This window comes from Thalassophryne amazonica, chromosome 14 (assembly GCF_902500255.1).
Source record: "Thalassophryne amazonica chromosome 14, fThaAma1.1, whole genome shotgun sequence".
NCBI classification, from domain to species: domain Eukaryota; kingdom Metazoa; phylum Chordata; class Actinopteri; order Batrachoidiformes; family Batrachoididae; genus Thalassophryne; species Thalassophryne amazonica.
The window spans coordinates 90,557,672-90,579,016 of NC_047116.1; the positions used below are offsets into that span (position 1 = coordinate 90,557,672).

At 39.7% G+C, this 21,345-nt stretch overlaps 2 protein-coding genes across 2 annotated transcripts in view; one reads left to right on the forward strand and one right to left on the reverse strand.

Annotated features, from left to right (window-relative positions):
- The window catches only part of wdr3 (WD repeat domain 3), a 51,214-nt gene extending 42,804 nt beyond the window's left edge, over positions 1-8,410 (reverse strand). The window contains exons 1-5 of the mRNA XM_034186152.1: positions 8,329-8,410; positions 5,373-5,574; positions 5,064-5,273; positions 4,759-4,877; positions 2,551-2,629 (exon numbers count right to left, since the gene is read on the reverse strand). Of these exons, the coding sequence (XP_034042043.1) occupies positions 2,551-2,629; positions 4,759-4,877; positions 5,064-5,273; positions 5,373-5,546 (582 nt within the window). The 5' untranslated portion in view covers positions 5,547-5,574; positions 8,329-8,410. The remainder of the gene's footprint in view (positions 1-2,550; positions 2,630-4,758; positions 4,878-5,063; positions 5,274-5,372; positions 5,575-8,328) is intronic.
- Positions 8,411-9,430: 1,020 nt separating this feature from the next.
- gdap2 (ganglioside induced differentiation associated protein 2) overlaps positions 9,431-21,345 on the forward strand; it is a 74,126-nt gene continuing 62,211 nt past the window's right edge. The window contains 2 exon segments of the mRNA XM_034186154.1: positions 9,431-9,646; positions 15,421-15,640. Coding sequence (XP_034042045.1) covers positions 15,468-15,640 — 173 coding nt within the window. The 5' untranslated portion in view covers positions 9,431-9,646; positions 15,421-15,467.

Genomic DNA, 21,345 nt, shown 5'->3' on the forward strand with positions numbered 1-21,345 from the left:
GGGTAGAAATGGAGTTCTTAGCTACCAAATGTTTGTCAAAATTTAAGATACAGCTTCTTCAGTAGCTTTCTGTGTAGAAAACTAATGTCATGCATCCCAACACCTGACATCTCATGACTAAGTGCAAGTTGCACATTTATCCCTTGGCAACTGACAAACCAGCACCCATCATGTCATTCACCAGTGGGCATGCAGTGATCATCATTATCATCATCATCATCATGTACCACTGTAACTTTTTAACTGTCGTTTGTTAACTCTGCTACAGTCGTGTGAATCAACTGTGAGTCCTTGGTCATCTGCTTCTATGTGACTTTATTGAGACGTCATTCATACCAATTAAACACAAATAATTTGCTGATCAATATATATATATATATATATATATGCTATATATGCTTTACATAATCCATCTAGACTTCTTGGTTGATGAGATATTACGCCCCCCCCCCCCCCCAAATTAAAAAAGGGGGCATTTTTCAGACCATGTTTTCCTTCACTTTGACCAAACTGCACCAAAATGAAATCACCTCTAGATATCTACCCATGCAATATTCCCACCAGGTTTGAGAGAAATACATGCAGCTGTTTTTGAGTTACCCCCCACCCTGCCCCCCACCCACATACACACACACACACCAGTGAAAACAATATCCAGCTACCACTGCGTCACGTAAAAAAAAGGACAAAGACCAATGACTCACAAGGCACTCGTTTGCCATTCACCAGTTCATTTTTTTTTTTTGTCCTCTGGGTGTCATGCCACCCTCCTCAGCAGCATTAAGTACTTGTGGTGAAGCTGGTTTACATGCCAACCACCCATCCATGCGGTAGGTTTTACTGGGGTAGAATGTTACTAGTAGCAGGAACAATACCATTTCTTCAAATTATTTATATGTACTGTGTTTTCCAGCATATAAGTTGCAATGGAGTCTGAAGTGAACCTGTCAAAGAAATGCCTCTTGAAAAGGAAAAATGCATACACAAGTCACACCATTTTTTCTAGGTATGGAAGTAGGGCTGGGTACCGAACTTCGGTTCTTTTGTGGCTCCGACCGAAATGCTTCGGTAGTACAGAGCATCAAAACATGTCTCATCTTTCGGTGCCAAGTTCTGGTGCCCAGAGGTTAATCACGTGATCAAGACCTGACGATTCCCTTATCGGTCCTTCAGAGCGGCCGTTGTTTTTGAGGGTGTTTGTCGGGAAAATGATCATTTCTTTATGTTGATTGCAGACCCTGCAGCGGGTCTCTAATCGACCGCTTCTGTTACGGCTCCACATTGAAGCAATGAACCAAGGAAGCATTTCTCCAATCAGCTGCTTCATTGGTTCATTGCTTCAATGCTTTTCAGAAGTGGTAAATCCGCTTCTTAACCGCTCTCAAAGCCATTAAAATATGTCAATGGTGAGTCACTTTTGTGCGGATTAAAGTCACTAACTGGGACTCCTGTCTTGTTGCGAGACAGAAATGAGAATCATCCTCCGTTCCGTTTGCACAGGTCCAAACACTGAACCGCTCTCTGCCAAGTCAAGTTAGAAAGATAGAGTCTGGTCGGACTTAATAACTTCAAAGCGAATCACTGTTTAAATCAAATGACACCAATTTCCAAATGTTGGAAACGTCCAGAGATCAAGGATCCAGTAACCAATTTCATATTTATTTACTTTAAGACTCAATAAAATGTTGCTGATAATAAAATTATAAAATAAAATTGGTATTGAAAAAAGTATCGTTCAGGAACCGGTATCGAAGTGAAGGTATCGATATTGGTACCGGTACCGAAAATTTTTGATTGCTACTCAGCCCTATATGGAACTCACTTTTTAAAACACAATGTTTTCCTGGGGACACATTTAACAATACACAGGAACTCAATGTAGCACATGTGCACATCACAGCCTGTGCTGTTACTTAACATAAGGACTTTCAAATTCCAAAAATAAACAACAAACAAATTAAGTGTACTGGACAACATATTGAATGTTATTTGAGTCAGTTTTGCCATTAAAAATCCTCAGTTGCACAATGATTGATAAAGGATGCCCTGAGATTGTGGTGTGTATAATAAGGGCTGTTAAATTTTTTAAAAAATGTGCAAGATGGAGAAATAAACATGATAGGCAACATACTAGATGTAATTTGATGCTGTCTGGACAAAATAAACCTTCAGGTGCACACAAATTGTTGGGCAACAGCCTTGAAAACACTACAATTAAAAAGTGAGTTAATTTTATTTTCTAATCAGTTCTTTAATTGGGGATTCTTGTGCACTGTTGAGGTATACTTTTATTATTGGTATTTATTTTGTTACTGGAGTTTATTTTGTTCTTTGATTACTGTGAAACTCCTATATAAACAGTTAATATCATCAAACACATGATTTTTTTGGTATGTAATTCAGACCGGCATACAAGTCACAGAACCTCCCAAAGTTAAAAAAAACAAACAAACAAACAAAAAAAAAAACTGGTAGTTAAATGCTAGCAAAAACAGCACTTAAAATTTCCGTTCCTCTGTTGTAATTAATTCAAGAACAGGAGTGACTCACCTCACTGCGGTGACCCACAATAGTCTTGAAGCAGTGCTGTGTGTCGAGGTCCCACCACTTCACAAAACTGTCCTTGGAGCTGCATAGAGAAATACAAACTGTCTTTGCAACTTTTTAAAGGAGACACATCTCATGAAACAATCTTAAATAGTATTCAAGTAATCTTCCTATACATCAGGATTTCTAAATTTTACAAAACCATATCGTACAAAATTTAAAGGAAACAGAGTGGTAATACACTCAATGGCCATAAATGATGGTCAGACAGGCACATGCTGCAGAATCAATTTCTTTCTGTCAAAACTCTTCTGTTTCTTTTTTTGAAAGAATGATCACTGTACAGTGTAAACATCTTATAAGGTTCTTATTCTACAAGACTGAATGCACCCGAGCAGCAAAAACTGATTATGCAAATTATCAATATATAGGGATTAAATGCTTATGCATGTAGCTTTGTTCAGTAAAAAAAAAAACAAAAAAAAAAAAAAAAAAACATAAAAACTTTAAATGAACGGCATCTATATACACCGCTTTTCCATCCGCATCAGATGTTCAAAGCACTTTACAAATTTGTAATATGTTTGTAATGTAACGTAACGACAAATGTCTCACATTCACCAGGACGTGAAGGGACTTTAGGGATTTACTGTTAAATTTCAGATGAAATTGTGATACAGCCCTGTGCAGTTATAAAAACACAAGATGCTGAAATTCAATTAAATAAATACAGTAAGATTACTACACTGCACTGTGCAATAATTTGTGCATATAGAAAATGTTTTCGATCTTTGAGTTCAGCTCATGAAAAATGGGAGCAAAAAGAAAAGTGTTGCATCTATATTTTCATTCAGTGTATATATATATATATATATATATATATATATATATATATACACATACATATATATACATACATACACACACACACACACACACACACACACACACACACACACACAGGGTGGCTCAAAAATGTACTCAAAAGGACTCTGAAATATGAACACCAGGAAATGGTTTTACTGGGAAATAATGGTGTCTTTCTCATTTCAGGAACCATAAAGTTTGTTCTGCAAGACATTCAAGTCCAGGAAAAATCCCACAGCTGACCCTAATTCAGAGAACCAAAATCGTTGAGGTCTGTGCAATGCATCCTAAGGGCTGACTTGCATCTCTTTCCAGACAAAATTCAGTCTCAGAGCAAACTAACTCCCAGCAAATGGCAAGGAGACTTGAATTTGCTCTGTGATTTTCTGGAAAACTGGAGACAAATGATTTGTTTCTTAGGAAACTTCGGATGAGGAGGCTACATTGATCATGTGGTGTAAAAGACTGAACTAAAAACTGTATTGGGGAGAAAAAAATTACATGCTTCAGCCACATGGTAGTTAGTAATGGTGAAAAACATTTGTAAACCCTAAAAATCATACATATTGGTTCCTGTCTGCTACGTATTTTGCAGCAGTCAGGCAGCTGAGAGGAACTGAGCTCAACTCTACCCCAGCAGAAGGAGCCTGGCTGCCAGGCTGCTACAAACAAACAAAAAAAAGTAATTTACATTCACAGCATACAGTGGTCCAGACATGAGGCTGAAGTCCTGAAAAGGAAAGCATGTTTGACTTATGGTTTTAATTTATAAATCAAATTAATCCAGATAGAATAACTACATTAATGTCAACTCTGTCATGTTTACAAAGTGAAAATATAACACACATCTTTTAATTTTAAAATAATGCACTAATTCCGAAGGTTTGAACATTTAACACACACAGATGTCAAAAGGCATTATGGGTAAAATGAGCCTCCCCTCATCACTGATTGATTAATGAAAAACCAACACACACAAGTTACTGTAACGTGTGTGTTGGTTTTTACAAATAAATATGAGTTTCTAAAATATGTCTTTTTTTAATTTGTTAAAAAAGGCATTTTCAAAACTGAAAATTCTGTTTGTTAAGTTGTGAAACAACCATGTGATATAACTGGGCACCATTCACACTGCCATCCAGTAGATGGGTCAAAATGTATAGAACACTGCCATGAGTTTACCAATGAAATCACCTGGTGGAGTCGGTGGCTACAAAGAAACCTGCTCCCCTCTTGGCCCTTTCTGGAGTCAGGTTGACACCAATGTTAGTTGAAACAACAGAATGTTTTGTTTTGTTTGTTTCTTTTAAACCAGCTATCATGCAGACATTGGTAACGAGTTACCTTGTGACCACGAGGTTCTTGTCTCTGAGGAACAGAGCTTGTGTGATGACGTCTTTGTGGCCTTTCAGCCTGTATAGCCCACACTCATTGATAATGTCCCACACGATCACATCAGTGTCCTGAAACAGGAACACAAGACAATGATATGCTTTCAAAATTCGCCACCACAAATAGGATATGTTCAAGTCAAGTGATTCTTATTTCTGGAGTGATCACTCCAGAAGTGGACCACTTCTATCACAAGCAGACACAACTCACAAAGTAAGAATACAAACCATTCATCAATTCAAAATTAAACAGGTTACCTTGGACCCGGTGACGAGCCGCGCTCCCAGCGTGTCATAGCGTATCATGGTGACAGCAGACTTGTGGCCGTTGAAGGACACATTGCTCTCACCATTCAGCAGACTAAAGATCCGCACGGCGCCATCCTCATAACCTACAGCGATATGAACGCCGTCAGATGAGGGGCACAAGAAGGTGACTTCATGTTTCTGTCCCTGTAGGATCATAATCTAAAATGGACAAACAGGAAAACACATGATCACTGACCACCTCAGCCAAAAGATTCAGTAATGTCTTATTCCACTCTCATTGCTAAGCTTTAATCTCACCTTTTCTGCTTTCCGGACATCCCAGATAAACACATGCTCGCACGCTGCCACGGCAACATAGCGTCCCCTCTCACCTCCACGGAGAGTAACGTACGAGATGTTTGCCTTCTGACTGCTGATGACTCCAAACACTGCACTGGCAATGTAGCGCAGATACTGCTTGGTCAAACCCATGACCAGGAGCCCCTAGGTGACACTGATCCTGTAACATGAGAACATCAGGGAGGATTTGTGAGACTAAAAATGTACGGAGTGACTATTTCCACAGTGCCATGTAACTATGAAGCCTGCCTGTTTTCACAGTGGGTTCACATCAGCCAATTAGATGGCAAGCATCCTGGCCGCAGCTGTGATGCATTTCCAGTACAGTTTCAACTGACCTCATCTCAGCTTGTCAGTTGACGGAGAGCGACCGAGAGAGCACAGCGCGGACGTAAAACAGCATGCTTCAGACACTGAGCCACAGCGGACAGGTGTTCAATGACTTTACTCTCTGGCTAGCATTTCATTTTTATTTACCACTTAGGACATTATGTCACAAGTCGCTCTCTCTGATTCCTGTGTGTGAAGCAATATGAACCAATGCTTCATAAGAGTCAGACTGAGCTAATGCATGCTTCACATACCGAGCAGCAAATCCATTTCTGACGGAGAGCAACTATAAATTGATGGAAATCAAACTGTAAACTGAGATCTTGTACTTGTAAGTCTTATATCTGCATACAGAACTCGGCACCTGCTCACTCCTACACCACACATATGAGATGTGGTGAGGGGGAAACGTACACGGATTTAGAAAATCTGGTTTCATTCATCCTAAATGAGTTGATGAAAATGCTTCTTCTGCCTTTTGACTCGATTTAATTCTAACCGCAGCTGAAAATTAATGTTCACCCTCCGTCGACTTACTGTGTGAAATGAGGTCAGGTGAAACGGAAATGTCACAGCCAGCCTGCTTGCATCTGATTGGTTCAACCCACCGTACTATGACAACAGGCGAACTTCCTATTTTACATGGCACCATGAAAATAGTATCAACCAAACAAAATAATGGGTACTGCTCTGATTCGTCACAACAAAAAGCTCACCGTTTGTATCACATCCAATACATTAATGACCACCAACCATGTTCACTGGCACTGTTCCTACTCAAAAATACAAAATGCCAATACACTTTCCAAGGAGCCAAAGAAGATTAAGGCCCCTTTAAAAAAAAACAAAAAAACAGTTTATTATACTTGACATTATAAAAAAGTGATGCGGGAAGGCCGATTTTTATTTCACTTGGAAACAGATAAACAATGCAGTAAACTTTAACCGTTGTACGTGGCGTCCAAGCTACCTCCATTGTCCAGCATACCACATGCATACTGGCTGTAAATATTGCTCATGGTCGCCTCAGGGGGACCGCTCACCTTGTACCATGGCTTCAGCTTCTTAGCCTTATCGGCAATCTGTATCACGATAAATGGCATCATCCTCCTGTGTGTGGTTGTTAGTGGCAACAAGCAGCAAGTTCTGGTGTCGCAGTCTGATCTGTCCCCCTGCCTTCACTGCGCATGTGTCATTTCAGAAAGTTGGCAGCGATTCAGCGATTACCACCTCATTTCTGCTTCAAACTAACTTTAGAATGATTTAAGAGGTTTTACTTTGTCATCCGATGGTTAATAATAACATTAGTCCCTTTGATCGGTAGAGTCAGACCCAGAGAGTCCGTCTCAGACCTTCTGGTGTTGTGATCTGATCGCTCCCCCGTCTTTTATTATTAAATATTGCTGAATTTATGTGGAAATGACTGTTGTACAAAAGCTTCAGAGATCTGTCGCTGAGATAGATGATGACTGGAGTGCAGCGTTAAGCAGAAACAAGGTAATAATCAGTGAATCACTGCTGACACTCCGAAATGACGCATGCATAGTGAAGGCAGGGCGGACCAATCAGACGGTGTGACCATTCTGACTGTGAGACCAGGCTGGGTCAGCAAACTTCAGCCGTCTTCGACCAAAGCATACTTGCCACCTGGCAAACATGCTGGTTCTTGCACCAGCTGTACCGCCATCAATGAAATTCGGTCAAAAAAATAAAAAATTGATGTGGGCCAATTTCTGCATGCGGTTGAGATGATAAACTAATATATATATATATTTTAATGGGGCCAAACTTCAAAATGCTATTTTACATTCCAACCAACAATTAGACATTTACTGACCAATAATTTACTACAGGTTGAAATCAGAGGTTTGGCATTTTTGCGCAATATATAATTATTATTTATTATTAGACAATCAATCAATCAAGCAAATTATCAACATGATTAATGTTTTCCAACACTGACAACAAAGTTCTGACTACCAAAAAATAAATAAATAAAAAAATACTTAGCCACCTCCTGACTTTAGTGATACATAATTACAACTCTTAAATATTTAGACATTCAATGACCAATAATTTAATAGAGGTTCAAATCAGAGGTTTGGCATTTTGCTCAATATATAATTATTTTTATTATTAGACAATTAATCAACCAAATTACCAACATTAATGTATTCCAACATTAGCCACCTCCTGACTTTAGTGCTACATAATTACAATTCTCTAACAGCGTAATTCATAATTTAATAAGATCTTTCGCTGCAAATAAAAGAAATATATGCAATTAAGAGGAAAAATGCTAGCAAAACAAGCCAGAGGTGTGATTGATTTGATCTACTAAATAGCCAGACGGCTTCGGAGTAAAATTTTAAACGGGAAAAATATACAAACCCGCCCGCTCTGCTACAAAGATGCAACAAATCGAGCAAACCCAACCACGGCTGTTACTGAACCCACGTGGTGCTATGTATACGTACATTAAGTTTATCAAATCAACTACAGTGGTATGTTGTGCATGTATATCAAACGTCCCTCCACACATTCAATGACCTACTCTCCAAGTTTGTTAAATTTAATAACTTACCTCCAAAAACGCGGTTGCTACTAGCAAACCTACGTCTATGTTCCCAGACCTGATGATGACTCAGACCAAGCTAATCAAACGTAGAATAACTCGCTCAACAAGAAAAGAGACACCACTCAATAAACTGTGCCAGCAAAAACAAAAAAAAAAAAGATGAAAAAGAAGACATGTCAGAAAACTCCAAATCAGTAGTATTAAAAAAGATACAGCCCGTTACACAAAGTTGTGTGAAGTCAAGATATACTTTACATCATGAAGCTCGTCTAATCCATTGCTTTTGTCTCGGAAGGCAAAACAAAGTGAGTTGACCAAACCGGAAGTGCTTTGAGTGTGATCAGGCATCATCTGATAATTGAGCAGCACTGTCAAGTTAGACGAAAAAAAAAAACACAGGAAATGTACTGCACAAGTGTTGATACTGGTAAAAAAAAATAAATAAAAAAATAAAATCGCATTTAACGCGTCACAGGTCATATTGCTTCGTGTTGACAGTGATTATTTATTGTGTAGCTGAATGTGGGATCAATTCACATTTGCTGCTTAGTGTTGAAGTTATTACATTGTGTTAGCTAATTTCAAGATGAAGAAATATTCTATTGTTGATTTTTGTAAAAATTGTCTTCTTTACTTGCAAATTTAGTTGTATGTTTTTTGTTCTGTTACTAGTTTATACTGTTGGGTTGGCTATATATTGTGCCTGTAACTCGCCATACACACATATGTATGTAATTATGCGCAAAACACAAATTTTAATGTTAGTACAGATTTATGCTAAAATATTGAAAATAATCGGTTGCAGAAAAGGTTTTTACACACAATATAAATAGAATGCACCGGTGGACTATAAAATATAACAAAAAAAAAAAAAAATCATAAACACATCTGATACAAAGAAAGTATAAATTCTCCTTTACACTCTTTCTTCAAAACTTGCTATAAAATTAAGATTTTTTTCTTGTTATACATCTCTTTTAACATTTATTGATTTTATTATTATTATTTTAAATGCAATCATTTGAAAATTACGTTTGTTGTTTCTAAACGAGGAGTCGGCAAAAGTGAATTTATTTTGAAATGGAGAGTCTACGCCAGCCGGCTGCTCACGAGTTGTAGTTTGATGCAGCCAAACTGGACTGCTTAGCATACTGGCTAAATGTTCAACAATTAAATCCATCCAATTGGCACCTTAAACTGGTTTTTGATCGTTTTTTGGTGACTGTCAGGGACAGTATGAGTAGTCTGTGGAAGGCCACTGGTTCTTGACTGCACAAGTTATTGCGTCAGGTTTTTTTTTTGGCGTGGAGAACCATCCAGTTCGGTATGTGACACTGCTGATTTTCAAAGTGGTTAAAGTACAGAATTCCAGGCGACGCTTCTCCCAAATGTTTTTTTTTATTTTAATGAGGCCGAAAATAAAAAATATATAATTTATCGACTGTTTCACTGTGGGGCCATTATGCTAATGCTTATTTGTAAGTTTTAATTTTGTGTTAAAAGGCTCATGTGGAGAATTGTTTTTTATCTGCTTATTAAATATGGTTGGACATTAATGTTTAAGAAAGCTTTAAAGTTTCGTAATGGTCTGCACGTTAAAAAAAAAAACTGTAAAATGTAGGTCTGAAATGACTTGTTTTAGATTTCTGTGACGTGCGTCACAGAGCTGCAGGTCTTGATCTGAAAAGAAAAATTGAAAATGGAATTGGAAAATTGGGTCTAACATTAGCTTGTAAAGGTGAGTAAGATCGGTTTTCAAATAATATAGAACATTTAATTCATGTGATTATGTACTTTGCTGTGAAGTTTGGTGGTGATCGCAGCGTTCACCTGCATATTTTTATGAGCCGCAACACCGATGTCGGCAAGACGGTGGACAAGGCGAAATAGTCTTCAAATGCTCATACCTTTCTTTGTATGTGACATAGAACAAATATTCAAACACCATTTTGAAGGTCTCTATAGGCTCTTTCCAACCACACAGTTTCTGTTACAATTCCTTTAACTTGAATTTTTTATCACATACCTATATTTGATCAGGTACCGATATTTGATCCCATTCGCTCAGCTGTCCCGAGTGTGTTGCACATGTTCACAACACTCTTGGTGCCATCAAAATGGGATGCACATCTGATGGCGGTCTATGTGCAGTTTTTGCATCATCTGGTCACAGTCTACAAATTCTTGATTGAGCTCTGAGATCGATTGGTCACAGCAATGCCTGCCGGCATGTTGTGCCACATATCGCCACTTCTACAGGACCCCGGCCAGGGAGGGCAAAGGAAAGGTTGAAATCTAATAACATGTATGTGGCACACATTCATCATATAGAGTGAATGTGAACAGCGCACTATCAAACCAAAAGCACTGTGTGCCGTTGCGCCTCTCTGTAGTCACATGGGCAGTAATGCATCAGGCATGGAGCTGAACAGATCTCACTGCTGTAATATACATCTTAGCTTTCACACACATGGCGTGAGTCCGGCCCATACGTTGGTTTGTACTCTGGTGTCCAGTACCGGGAGGGACTGTGAGGAACACAGCACTGTCTCCCACTCCGGTCCCGTGTTTGCCATCCAGACGTTTGGACATCGGACAGTCTTCAGCGCCTTTTATGGCCGTCTGACAGCAGTCTGTCTTCTAACTGTTGTCTAAATGCTCTTTGGATGCCATTGTGCAGGTGTGGATGAGATACATTCTGACACTGCTGACCATGTCTCTTTCCCTCCCGACTGTGTCCGATTATGGCAGTATTTGCCGTTTCGGCCTGGTTCCTGCACATTCTTGCTATATGTGACGGTGCTTTAGTAAGATGTCCTGTAAATCCCTTCAGAGGTGTTATTAGGTTACAAAAACAGCATTTTTAGAAGCATTTGGAAGTGTTTTATTTCTCACTAACTTTTACAAAACACATAAACAGATTTATACCGAAACCGTCTTGTGTTATTTTGTTTGAGCGACCTACCAGCTGACACTACACTGACAGATCACTCTGATTGGCAGTTGCCATGTTGTGTCACTCAGTATTTGCATAAAATAGACTTCGGGTCTGTTTTGGCCCCACCTAGCTAATGGCGTAGTGACCATTGTTTCTTGTTGCTGCAAAATGGCCGCTCTGATTGAAAATGAATGACAAGACGTCACTTTGCCTCTGTCGCTTGCTGTTGCTTGTAGCTAATGTGATCACGGCTGAACACGAAACCTTTCTTTTTTAAATAAATGTGGTGGCTATTTTTTTTAACTAGCGACTGTAAATGAACACCTATGGGCTTTTTTTTTTTTTTTTTTTTTTACTTGATTTCCAGTTACATACACACATCTTGCAACTTCCTAACTTGCGATTTTTTTTTTTTTTTTTTTTTTTTTTTTTTTGTCTTTTGAAAATTTATCGAAAAATCTTTGAGTTGTTGTCAGGGTTAGCATTAAGTTTGTTGAACTCCATTGTTTGTATATTTCTTGGTGGTAGGATGATGAAGTGTTTTTGTTGTTTAGAAAGTGAAGCATTATAAGTTGAAGGTTCTCCAGATGTGCACATGGGCAACTGGAAGCCACGTAAAAATAGCCACAGCCGTTTTAAAATCTCTCTTATACTTGTGCAGAAAAAGTGTGTCGTCTTTCTTGTAATATTTCATTAAGTAGGAATTGTAGACTGACTATCTAATACTTTGTTTCTGTTTTAATGTGGACAGCAATCATCTAAATCCTGATCTTATTCTCAATAAGACAGTATTTAGATTATCGTGTTTACATGAGTTGTTCACCATTTTGCCTGTTCCAGAGGATCATTGATTACTGTTTATTCTGGAGTTTAAGTCGCACCGGAGAATAAATTGAACATGACTATATGGCACACCTTTTTGTGTGTTATGAGCGCTTTAATTTGCAATTTGTGTGCATTGTTGTGGTGTATTTTTTGTTATTGGCATTTATTCTTTTATTATTGGAGTTTATTTTGTTAATGCTTTTGATTCTTGTGAAAGTTATATATAAATAGTCATTATTACTATTATTAATAACAAGCTTGTGAATTTTCGGTATATAAGTCACACCGGAGTATAAGTCATATGGCCTCACAAACTAGTAAAAAAAAAAGACTTGTGGAATATATGGTAATGACTCGCTGCCACCTAACATACCTGATGTTTTATGTGTTTCAAGTGGAGTAGAACACAGACGTTATGATTATTTATTAGAAAGAGGAAGAAACACAAGATGACTGTCAATCTCTCTCGGTCTGGGATTCCATGCAAGATCTCACTTTGTGGGCTAAGGATGATTCTGAGAAAGCTCAGAACTACACAGGAGGACCTGGTCAATGACCTGAAGAGAGCTGGGACCACAGTCACAAAGATTACATTAGTAACACATGATGCTGTCATGGTTTAAGTCGCACCGGAGAATAAATTGAACATGACTATATGGCACACCTTTTTGTGTGTTATGAGCGCTTTAATTTGCAATTTGTGTGCATTGTTGTGGTGTATTTTTTGTTATTGGCATTTATTCTTTTATTATTGGAGTTTATTTTGTTAATGCTTTTGATTCTTGTGAAAGTTATATATAAATAGTCATTATTACTATTATTAATAACAAGCTTGTGAATTTTCGGTATATAAGTCACACCGGAGTATAAGTCATATGGCCTCACAAACTAGTAAAAAAAAAAGACTTGTGGAATATATGGTAATGACTCGCTGCCACCTAACATACCTGATGTTTTATGTGTTTCAAGTGGAGTAGAACACAGACGTTATGATTATTTATTAGAAAGAGGAAGAAACACAAGATGACTGTCAATCTCTCTCGGTCTGGGATTCCATGCAAGATCTCACTTTGTGGGCTAAGGATGATTCTGAGAAAGCTCAGAACTACACAGGAGGACCTGGTCAATGACCTGAAGAGAGCTGGGACCACAGTCACAAAGATTACATTAGTAACACATGATGCTGTCATGGTTTAAAATCCTGCAGGGAAGCAAAGTCCCCCTGCTCAAACCAGCACATCTCCAGGCCCGCTTGAAGTTCACCAGTGATCATCTGGATGATCCAGAGGAGGCATGGGAGATGGTCATGTGGTCAGATGAGACCAGAATAGAGCTTTTTGGAATCAACTCCACTTACCATGTTTAGAGGATGAGAACAACCCCAAGAAAACCATCCCAACCGTGAAGCATGGGGGTGGAAACATCATACTCTCTGCGTGCTGTTCTGCAAAGGGGACAGGATGACTGCACCATATTGAAGGGAGGATGGATGGGGTCATGTATTGGGAGAGTTTAGCAAACAACCTCTTCCCTCAGTAAGAGCATTGAAGATGGGTTGTGGCTGGGTCTTCCAGCATGACAATGACCCCAAACACACAGCCAGGGCAACTAAGGAGGGGCTCCGTAAGAAGCATTTCAAGGTCCTGGAGTGGCCTGGCCAGTCTCCAGACCTGAACTCAATAAAAAATCTTTGGAGGGAGCTGAAACTCCAAACCTGAAAGATCTAGAGAAGATCTGTATGGAGGAGTGGACCAAAATCCCTGCTGCAGTGTGTGCAAACCTGGTGAAAAACTACAGGAAACGTTTGACCTCTGTGATTGCAAACAAAGGCTACTGTACCAAATATTAACACTGATTTTCACAGGTGTTCAAATACTTATTTGCAGCAGTAACATACAAATAAATTATTAAAAAAATCATACATTGTGATTTCCGGATTTTTTGTTTTTTTAGATTATGTCTCTCACAGTGGATATGCACCTAAGATGAAAATTTCAGACCCCTCCATGATTTCTAAGTGGGAGAACTTTGTTGTAGGGCCACAAACACATTCACACCTGTGGTCACTTTAAACTGTCCAGTTCACTCAACCTGCATGTCTTTGGATGTGAGATGAAACCGGAGGATCCACGGGAACCCACGTAAACACGGGGAGAACACACAAACTCCACGCAGAATGGTCAGAAACAATCCCTCTACCTTTTTCTGCGAAGCAGCAGTGCTAACCACAAGTCCACCATGCTGCCCAAATTGCTGTTTATATTCCATAAAAATCTTGTTTGTGTCAATTTTATTGATACTCTTTAAATGTAGAGCTTCCATTTTATTCTGTTGTGCAACATTTAGCATTGATGCAGTGTTGAAGGTGGATGGTCTTGGCGCCCACGTGCACAAACTGCTTGCACCACATTGTGGTGATATGTAGCAAAAATGCAGAACCAAAGTTTAAGTGCTTTACAAAAATGTTACATTTGAAACAAATACTTTGGTTTAACTGCTTAGGGAGCTGAGCTGGTTTAACTGAAGGGAGCCATTCCAGAGTTTTTCTTCTACAGTGCCTTGCAAAAGTATTCATACCCCTTAGTATTTCACACATTTTAATTTATGGCATTTGAAATACAAAAAGTAAAACAGGCTTCTCAATATAAAATTTCTAAATTATCTTCCTTAGACTGACACTGAAAGTAAATCTCTACAACTTGATATAAATTAATTAAAAATATAAAAGCCAAGATGATGGGTCGCATAAGTAATCAGCCTCTTTGGTATAATACCTGCAAATAATCAGTTTAATTGCCAGTTTTCTTCAGACAAGTCAGGGGATGGATACATGAACATTTCCAAATCACTGAATATGTCTTGAACTTTATTTACGTCAGTTATGAAGAAATACAAACAGTATGACACTCTGTAGTAAATCTGTGTGGAGTAGACAGTTCACAAAAACTGAGTGACTGTGCAAGGAGAAGAAGAGTGAGGAAAGCCATCAAGACACCCAGACAACCCAGAAGAAGTTACAGGCTTCTGCGGCTGTGATTAGATAAATTGTGCATAGTTCATGTTTTGCATTTTGTATCCTCAGTTACACAGCTTCATGATGAAGTGGTACAGAGGAGGATTTTCTTAAAAGAAGCTCTCAAAGTTCAGTTACAATTTGACAAAAGGTACAGCTGAGATGCAAGCCTAGATTTAATATTTTGGTGAAAGAAAACCCAGTTTCAGCTGCACAGCTGTGGTTGCTACACACATGTGTTTATGTACTTTGACAGTCATATATGTTATAAAAAAAACCCACTGCATATAAATCCAACTTTGTGCCTTTGTTCTGACTGCAGTGTGAATACGTGAGCGTCCGGCGTGACGTGTTGTGACAGTAGAGGGGATGGATCCTCTCGGTGCTCGCTCTCAGTTTGTGGACATTGAGACTCTCCTCACGTGGCAGCAGCAGCTGGATGAGGGGCTTCCACAGGACTCCACCGACAGCCCAAACAGCCCACACGTCTTCCCCTCACCCTTCCCCTTCAGACCGGACATCAACCAGAAGATCATCCTCTTGTGAGTCACGACAAACATCGACTTTTGTAACTTCTTAAGTATGAGCACTTGATACTGTTCTCTGTTCCAAATAACTGTAATTAGGTTTTTACTGGTGTTTGTCCCGGAACTGCAGCTAATGATTACAATAACCTGAAGAATTTCTTTTTAAACTGGAGAGAACTTAAGAGAGCAGATACAGTTGATGAATGACCTATGATCCTGATGGCTGATTTTCAGTCTTTTAACCACAGCAAAGAGGTTGTATTTTTAAGTCTGTCTTGCTTTGATCCTATTAAAATAATCAAAGGAATCAGAACCATGGTATGGATCCTCACCTTGTTCCTTATTGCTGAACTCTTGATTCTAGGTGCTGCTACTTGCTTTGATCCTGTAGTTAGGATTAAGAGAATCATGATCACAGATCAAAATCACAAACAAAGATTAAAGATCAAGGATCAAAGGGTGGATCAGCTTCGTGATCAAGGTCAGAGAAGTCATGATCAAATGGTAATGGCTGGATCAAATGAGTAACAATGAAAGATCAATAACAAAAGGTTCGCTCTGCCCTCTGATCAATATCAAATCAGTCAGGATGAAACACATTACTGACCCCTCGATCCAGAACTGCACCAAAATTTAAACCGGTTACTCCTTAAGCCAGAGTCCGTCTTACCATTAATATTTATTGAAATCTGTTCGTTATTTTGAGAGATCCAGTTGTCTGACAGACAGGTAGAGAACAGGAACATAGGAGTTAGGCTACCAATAGGTGCCTTGCACTGACGTCACGGATTTCCCATGATCCTCTCTGATTCACTAGTGTCCGTCATAATTGACGTACAACAAGGAGGTGGCAACCATTGAGTAAGGCACAAAATGGAAGTTATATATGCAGTTGTCAGGTGTTAAGTATCAAGTAGACTTTATTAGCCCCCCCCAGGGGCAGTTTGTTGTGCAGCCAGTAGTAGAATACATTCGGACATACATAAACATAACATGATCTTAAATATGGCATAAAAACTCACCATGAAAACTCACCACATAGTAAACATAATAACTCAATAATAAGAAAACCTAGTTAAAAACCACTCATGTGATAGTGTTTAAAAATCTAATAACAGTGGGAATAAAAGAGTTCTTGTACCTATTGGTCTTACATTTCTTGGACATAATTCTACGACCAGATGGAAGCATTGTGAATTCAGGGTACAGGGGGTGACTGTAATCGTCCAGGATCAACCTCGCCTTCTTAATTAATCTGTGTTTATATATAGATGGCAGGTTGTTTAAGGAAACGCCAGCAATCTTGTTGCACTCATTTACAATACGATCCAGATGGTTTTTGTTTTTCAAATTTAAAAACCCAGAGTAGCAGATAAAAGAAAAAGTTACAAAGTTACAATTCTGCTATTCCAGGAGTGGGCAGTGGGTCCATCTTTACAGTGAAGAACCACAGTATGCTGTCTTTTGAAGAGGACAAGGAGCTGCCATGTTTGGTTGAGCCAGAGTCGTCGCTGCCACTGTAGCTCAGCGACTGTGGGCGAACGTTGTCCCATGGCGGATCAGTCACCAGGGATGGCTTCTTAAACAACAGAGAAACTTCCCAAATTTACTTCACCTCCAGCGTCACCTCTCTGCCGGCTTTTCTTCAGCACCTGCACTACCAGGTCATGCGTCATTTTGCGGAGGTCATTCCTGTTGACCGACAGGATTGCGTCCCCAACCCGCAGAGCTCAGCAGCGAGTCCTGGGAAGATCTTGGAGATGAGGATGGGCATGCGGTTCTCCCGGCCCCCTTTAATACTGATCCCCAGCCCGCCGGACTCCTGCTTGACCACCCGGACCTTCCGCACCGCTTCCGAGGAGATGTCCGGACTGACGGGGAAGTCGCCCTGCCGAGACCCGAAGCTGGACCCCTCTCTTCCCTCACCTCAGACACTGAGACCATCTTTTCCTGTTGTTGACACCAGCTTACAAGCCCCTCATTTGCAGGTCCAAGTCACAGTACAAGCCAGTGCAGTGCTGGAGCCCCCACTATCTTAGCAGGACTGTTTTGAGGACACCATAAGGGAGCCAGACATTGAGCTCCACACGTCCTCTGTGCTGTCATACATCAGTTTCTGCATGGACAATATAACAACAAGGAAACACCACCCAAAAACCCTGGTTTAACACCAATATCAGAGCACGACTACAGGCCAGGGACTCGATACTGAGGTCAAGAGACAGGGAGGCCTACAAGAAGAGTACAGCACCAGCACTGGACAGAGTACCAGGGAGGGCGATGAAATCATGTGCCCATCAGACGATGCAGTATTCACGAACATCTTTAACCATTCACTGCAGCAAGCCACGGTCTCTACCTGCCTGAAAACTGCCACCACAATCCCTGTGCCCAAATTCTCTGCTGTCACAGGGTTAAATGATTCCCAGCCTGTGGCCCTGACAGTGGTGATCATGAAATGCATGGTTTTACAGCATGTCAAGGCCCATTCCCCACCCGACTTTGACCAACAACAGTTTGCCTTCAGGTCCAACAGATCCACAGACGACCGCATCTTCATCGCCTTGCACACCGCTCCCAGCCACATTGAAAGCTCCCAAATATACATCAGGATGCTGTTTGTTGATTTTAGGGCTGAAATGATTAGTGGAGTAACTTGAATAATTCGATTACAGAAAATGTTTGAGGCAAATTTTGTGCCCCAAAGCTCAGTTTAATGTTGTAGTACATATGCCAGGCCTGTGTGTGTCACTGCAACATCCCCAGAAAAAAGCAAAGAAGACTAGAGCATGCGCATAAGCAGTGTAAGAGCTGATCAGTGTAGAATCAAAGCTACAGCTTTCTAACACAACACAGAGTAAAATAGTCTTTTAAGAGAAAGAGGGTCTACGCTGGTTAGCTGAACTAGACATACTGTGCATTTAAAGCAAAGCAATGTGTCTATTTTTAAAAACACACGGTTTGGTCCGCTGGCTGCGCTCCGCTCTATGTGCACTTTAAGTCAAGTTTTCTTCGACAGGGTGCAGAGTGGATTTATCGGTGTGGATTTTGTGGAAAAGCTGCAATCCAGGGGCTAGTTTTCACAGGCTGTGCTTGTTCACGTGCAGCCTGACTGACTGAGGATTACACCGACCGCCTGCGCGTACGATCCGGTGTCAGGGCAGTGCTGAGCTCCTGACACCGAGAAAGATCCAAAACTTGTAAAGACGTCAAAAAATAATTACCCAGGAAAATAGAATTGGATACAATAAATTTGACAGTCTGCGTGATGGGGCAGCAACATTGTGCGATTGCTTAGGGAGAGCCCTGGACTATTGATGTAGGTATGAGACAAAAACACGTGCCCAAACTGTTGATTTTAATATTTCATGTTCAAGAATCAAAAGAGAGGGGAAAAAATGACGTCACATTTATCAAAATATCTTTATTTTTAAGGAAGTTATGGTGAAATTAAATGTGGAAAAAAGCATTCATTTTCTACTTTGTATTTACATGAAATTAAGCTAATTATTGTGACCCAGTATTATGACTGTTACAAAATAGCCTGTATCGCCTATATTTTTGAGATTTTTACATGAAATTTTCAGACAGTTTAAACTGAATAGAATACTACATAGTTAAGCCAAAAGCACATTTTTTATATCAATTAGTTTCTTAATTAACAAAATATAAGCCCAATAATAGTGAGGCTATATATATATATATATATATATATATATATATATATATATATATTAGTCCAATAAGTGGACAATTGCACACAACTGTTTGCACTAGTTTACAGACTAATTTATATGTGGCATATTTAACTACTTATTAACTAACTTATTATTTATTACTTAGGTTACCTTTTTAAATATTTTTTCCTCTCCATGCCTGTGACATTATAGCTGCTAAAAGAGATGCCAAATGGAAATTCACTATTTTTTTGTACAATGACAATAAAGCTAGCTTCTTCTTCTTCTACTACTTGTCTAAAGAAACTGGCAATAAAACTGATGATTTGTGTGTCATACTAAAGGGTTCTATTACTTATGGAACCCATCATCTTGGCTTTGATACTTTAATTTATGTCAAGTTGTAGAGATCTGCTTTCAGGTTGAGTTTAATGAAGACAAATTTGAATATAGAGAAGCCTGGATTATTGTATTAAATGTGTGAAAGCCCAAGGAGCTGAATAGTTTTGCAAGGTATTGTACCTGGCAAAAAAAGAAGTAACTTTTTCAGGATATTATTATTATTTTTTTGAGCTGCATCTGTATTTTGTTCACACACACGGACACGAATGAAAACAGTACCCCGTACACTTGACTGTTGTGCACATGTTTAAAAAAAAAAACATGGACACAACAGCTGTGCAGACAAGTCTATGCGACACCACGTATCATCCCAGAGGGACCCCAGAACCACTGATGTCCTGGAAGAGGCACCCACAGTCCCAAGGCACAGGGAAAAATCACCAGAGGGGACACACACCAAAGTACAGGATGGAGGGGAGGTAGTCTGCCATCACAACGACTACACGGTCCAAGACTCTGCAGGGGCCATGGGCTGGAGAAGCCTCCACATATGATCCACTACTGGATCACACATGGATCTTGAGCTATTAGTGCCAGTGTCTCTATCATGTGGTCAGCAACACAGTCTGGAGTCGAGATTGCCTCATAAATCCTCTTTGTGGAAGAGCACATGACTAAACACAGCCAGGCATAGCAGCAGATTTTCTTCTTATTGTACCTCAGTCACTTTTCTGGGGTGTTCATGTTTCTGGGACGCTACCATGAGCTCAGCTCCAGGAAGAATTTGAGCAACAGGAGAATGATGGACCTGCATATACAGTCTAGGATCCATATTATTAATTATTATCGTTTGTAATTACCTTATCATTATGGCGACATATCAACTCTGGCGTCTCTTCACTGGCTTCCTGTCTCTGTGAAGTCAGATTTTAAGGTTCTTTTATTAACCTATAAAATTATTCATGGACTAGCACCTCCCTTCTTAGCTGACCTAATTAAACCCTATGTACCAGCCCAGGTTCTGTGTTCTCAGGGCGCAGGACTAGTTTGTGTCCCTAGGGTGAATTAAAAAGTCCGCGGGCCACAGCCTTCTCTTATCGTGCCCTTGTTTTGTGGAATGATCTCCCTATGGAGATAAAACAGTCTGATTCTGTAGAGACTTTAAAATCCAGACTTAAGACGCATTTATTCTCCCTCTTGTATGGCTAGCATACTGGCATAGTATGGAACTATGCTTCCTGTCCTTTTTAAATTAATTTTAGTTGTAATGGAAGTCTCAGCCTCAACGTTATCTAAATGTTGTGTCTGTTAGTGAAATTTAGAGCCAGCGGCCAGAGATCAACTTAGTATTTTCTCTGTTTTCCTGTCGATTTACTGCTGATGAATTATACTGTAGGTGTGTTTTTTCTGGCCTACCGAGTCTGCTGTTTTTCTCTCTGTCCAAGGCACGGACAGTGGGATGGCTACTGAACACAGGATTCCGGACCGACCGTGAGATGCCATGCCTGAAGCTGGCGCTGCGCACTACATTCTGCATTTGGAATGGACATTGCTGTGGAACAGACCCACTGACAGCATGAGGAATGCTTGATGACCCCTGTCTGTGGCATAAGTGCCTGCGTGGACTTCTCAACAAATACATATTCTTTTGTTATATAAAACTTTGTAAAAACCATGTAACTCTTAGAATGGCCTAAGCAG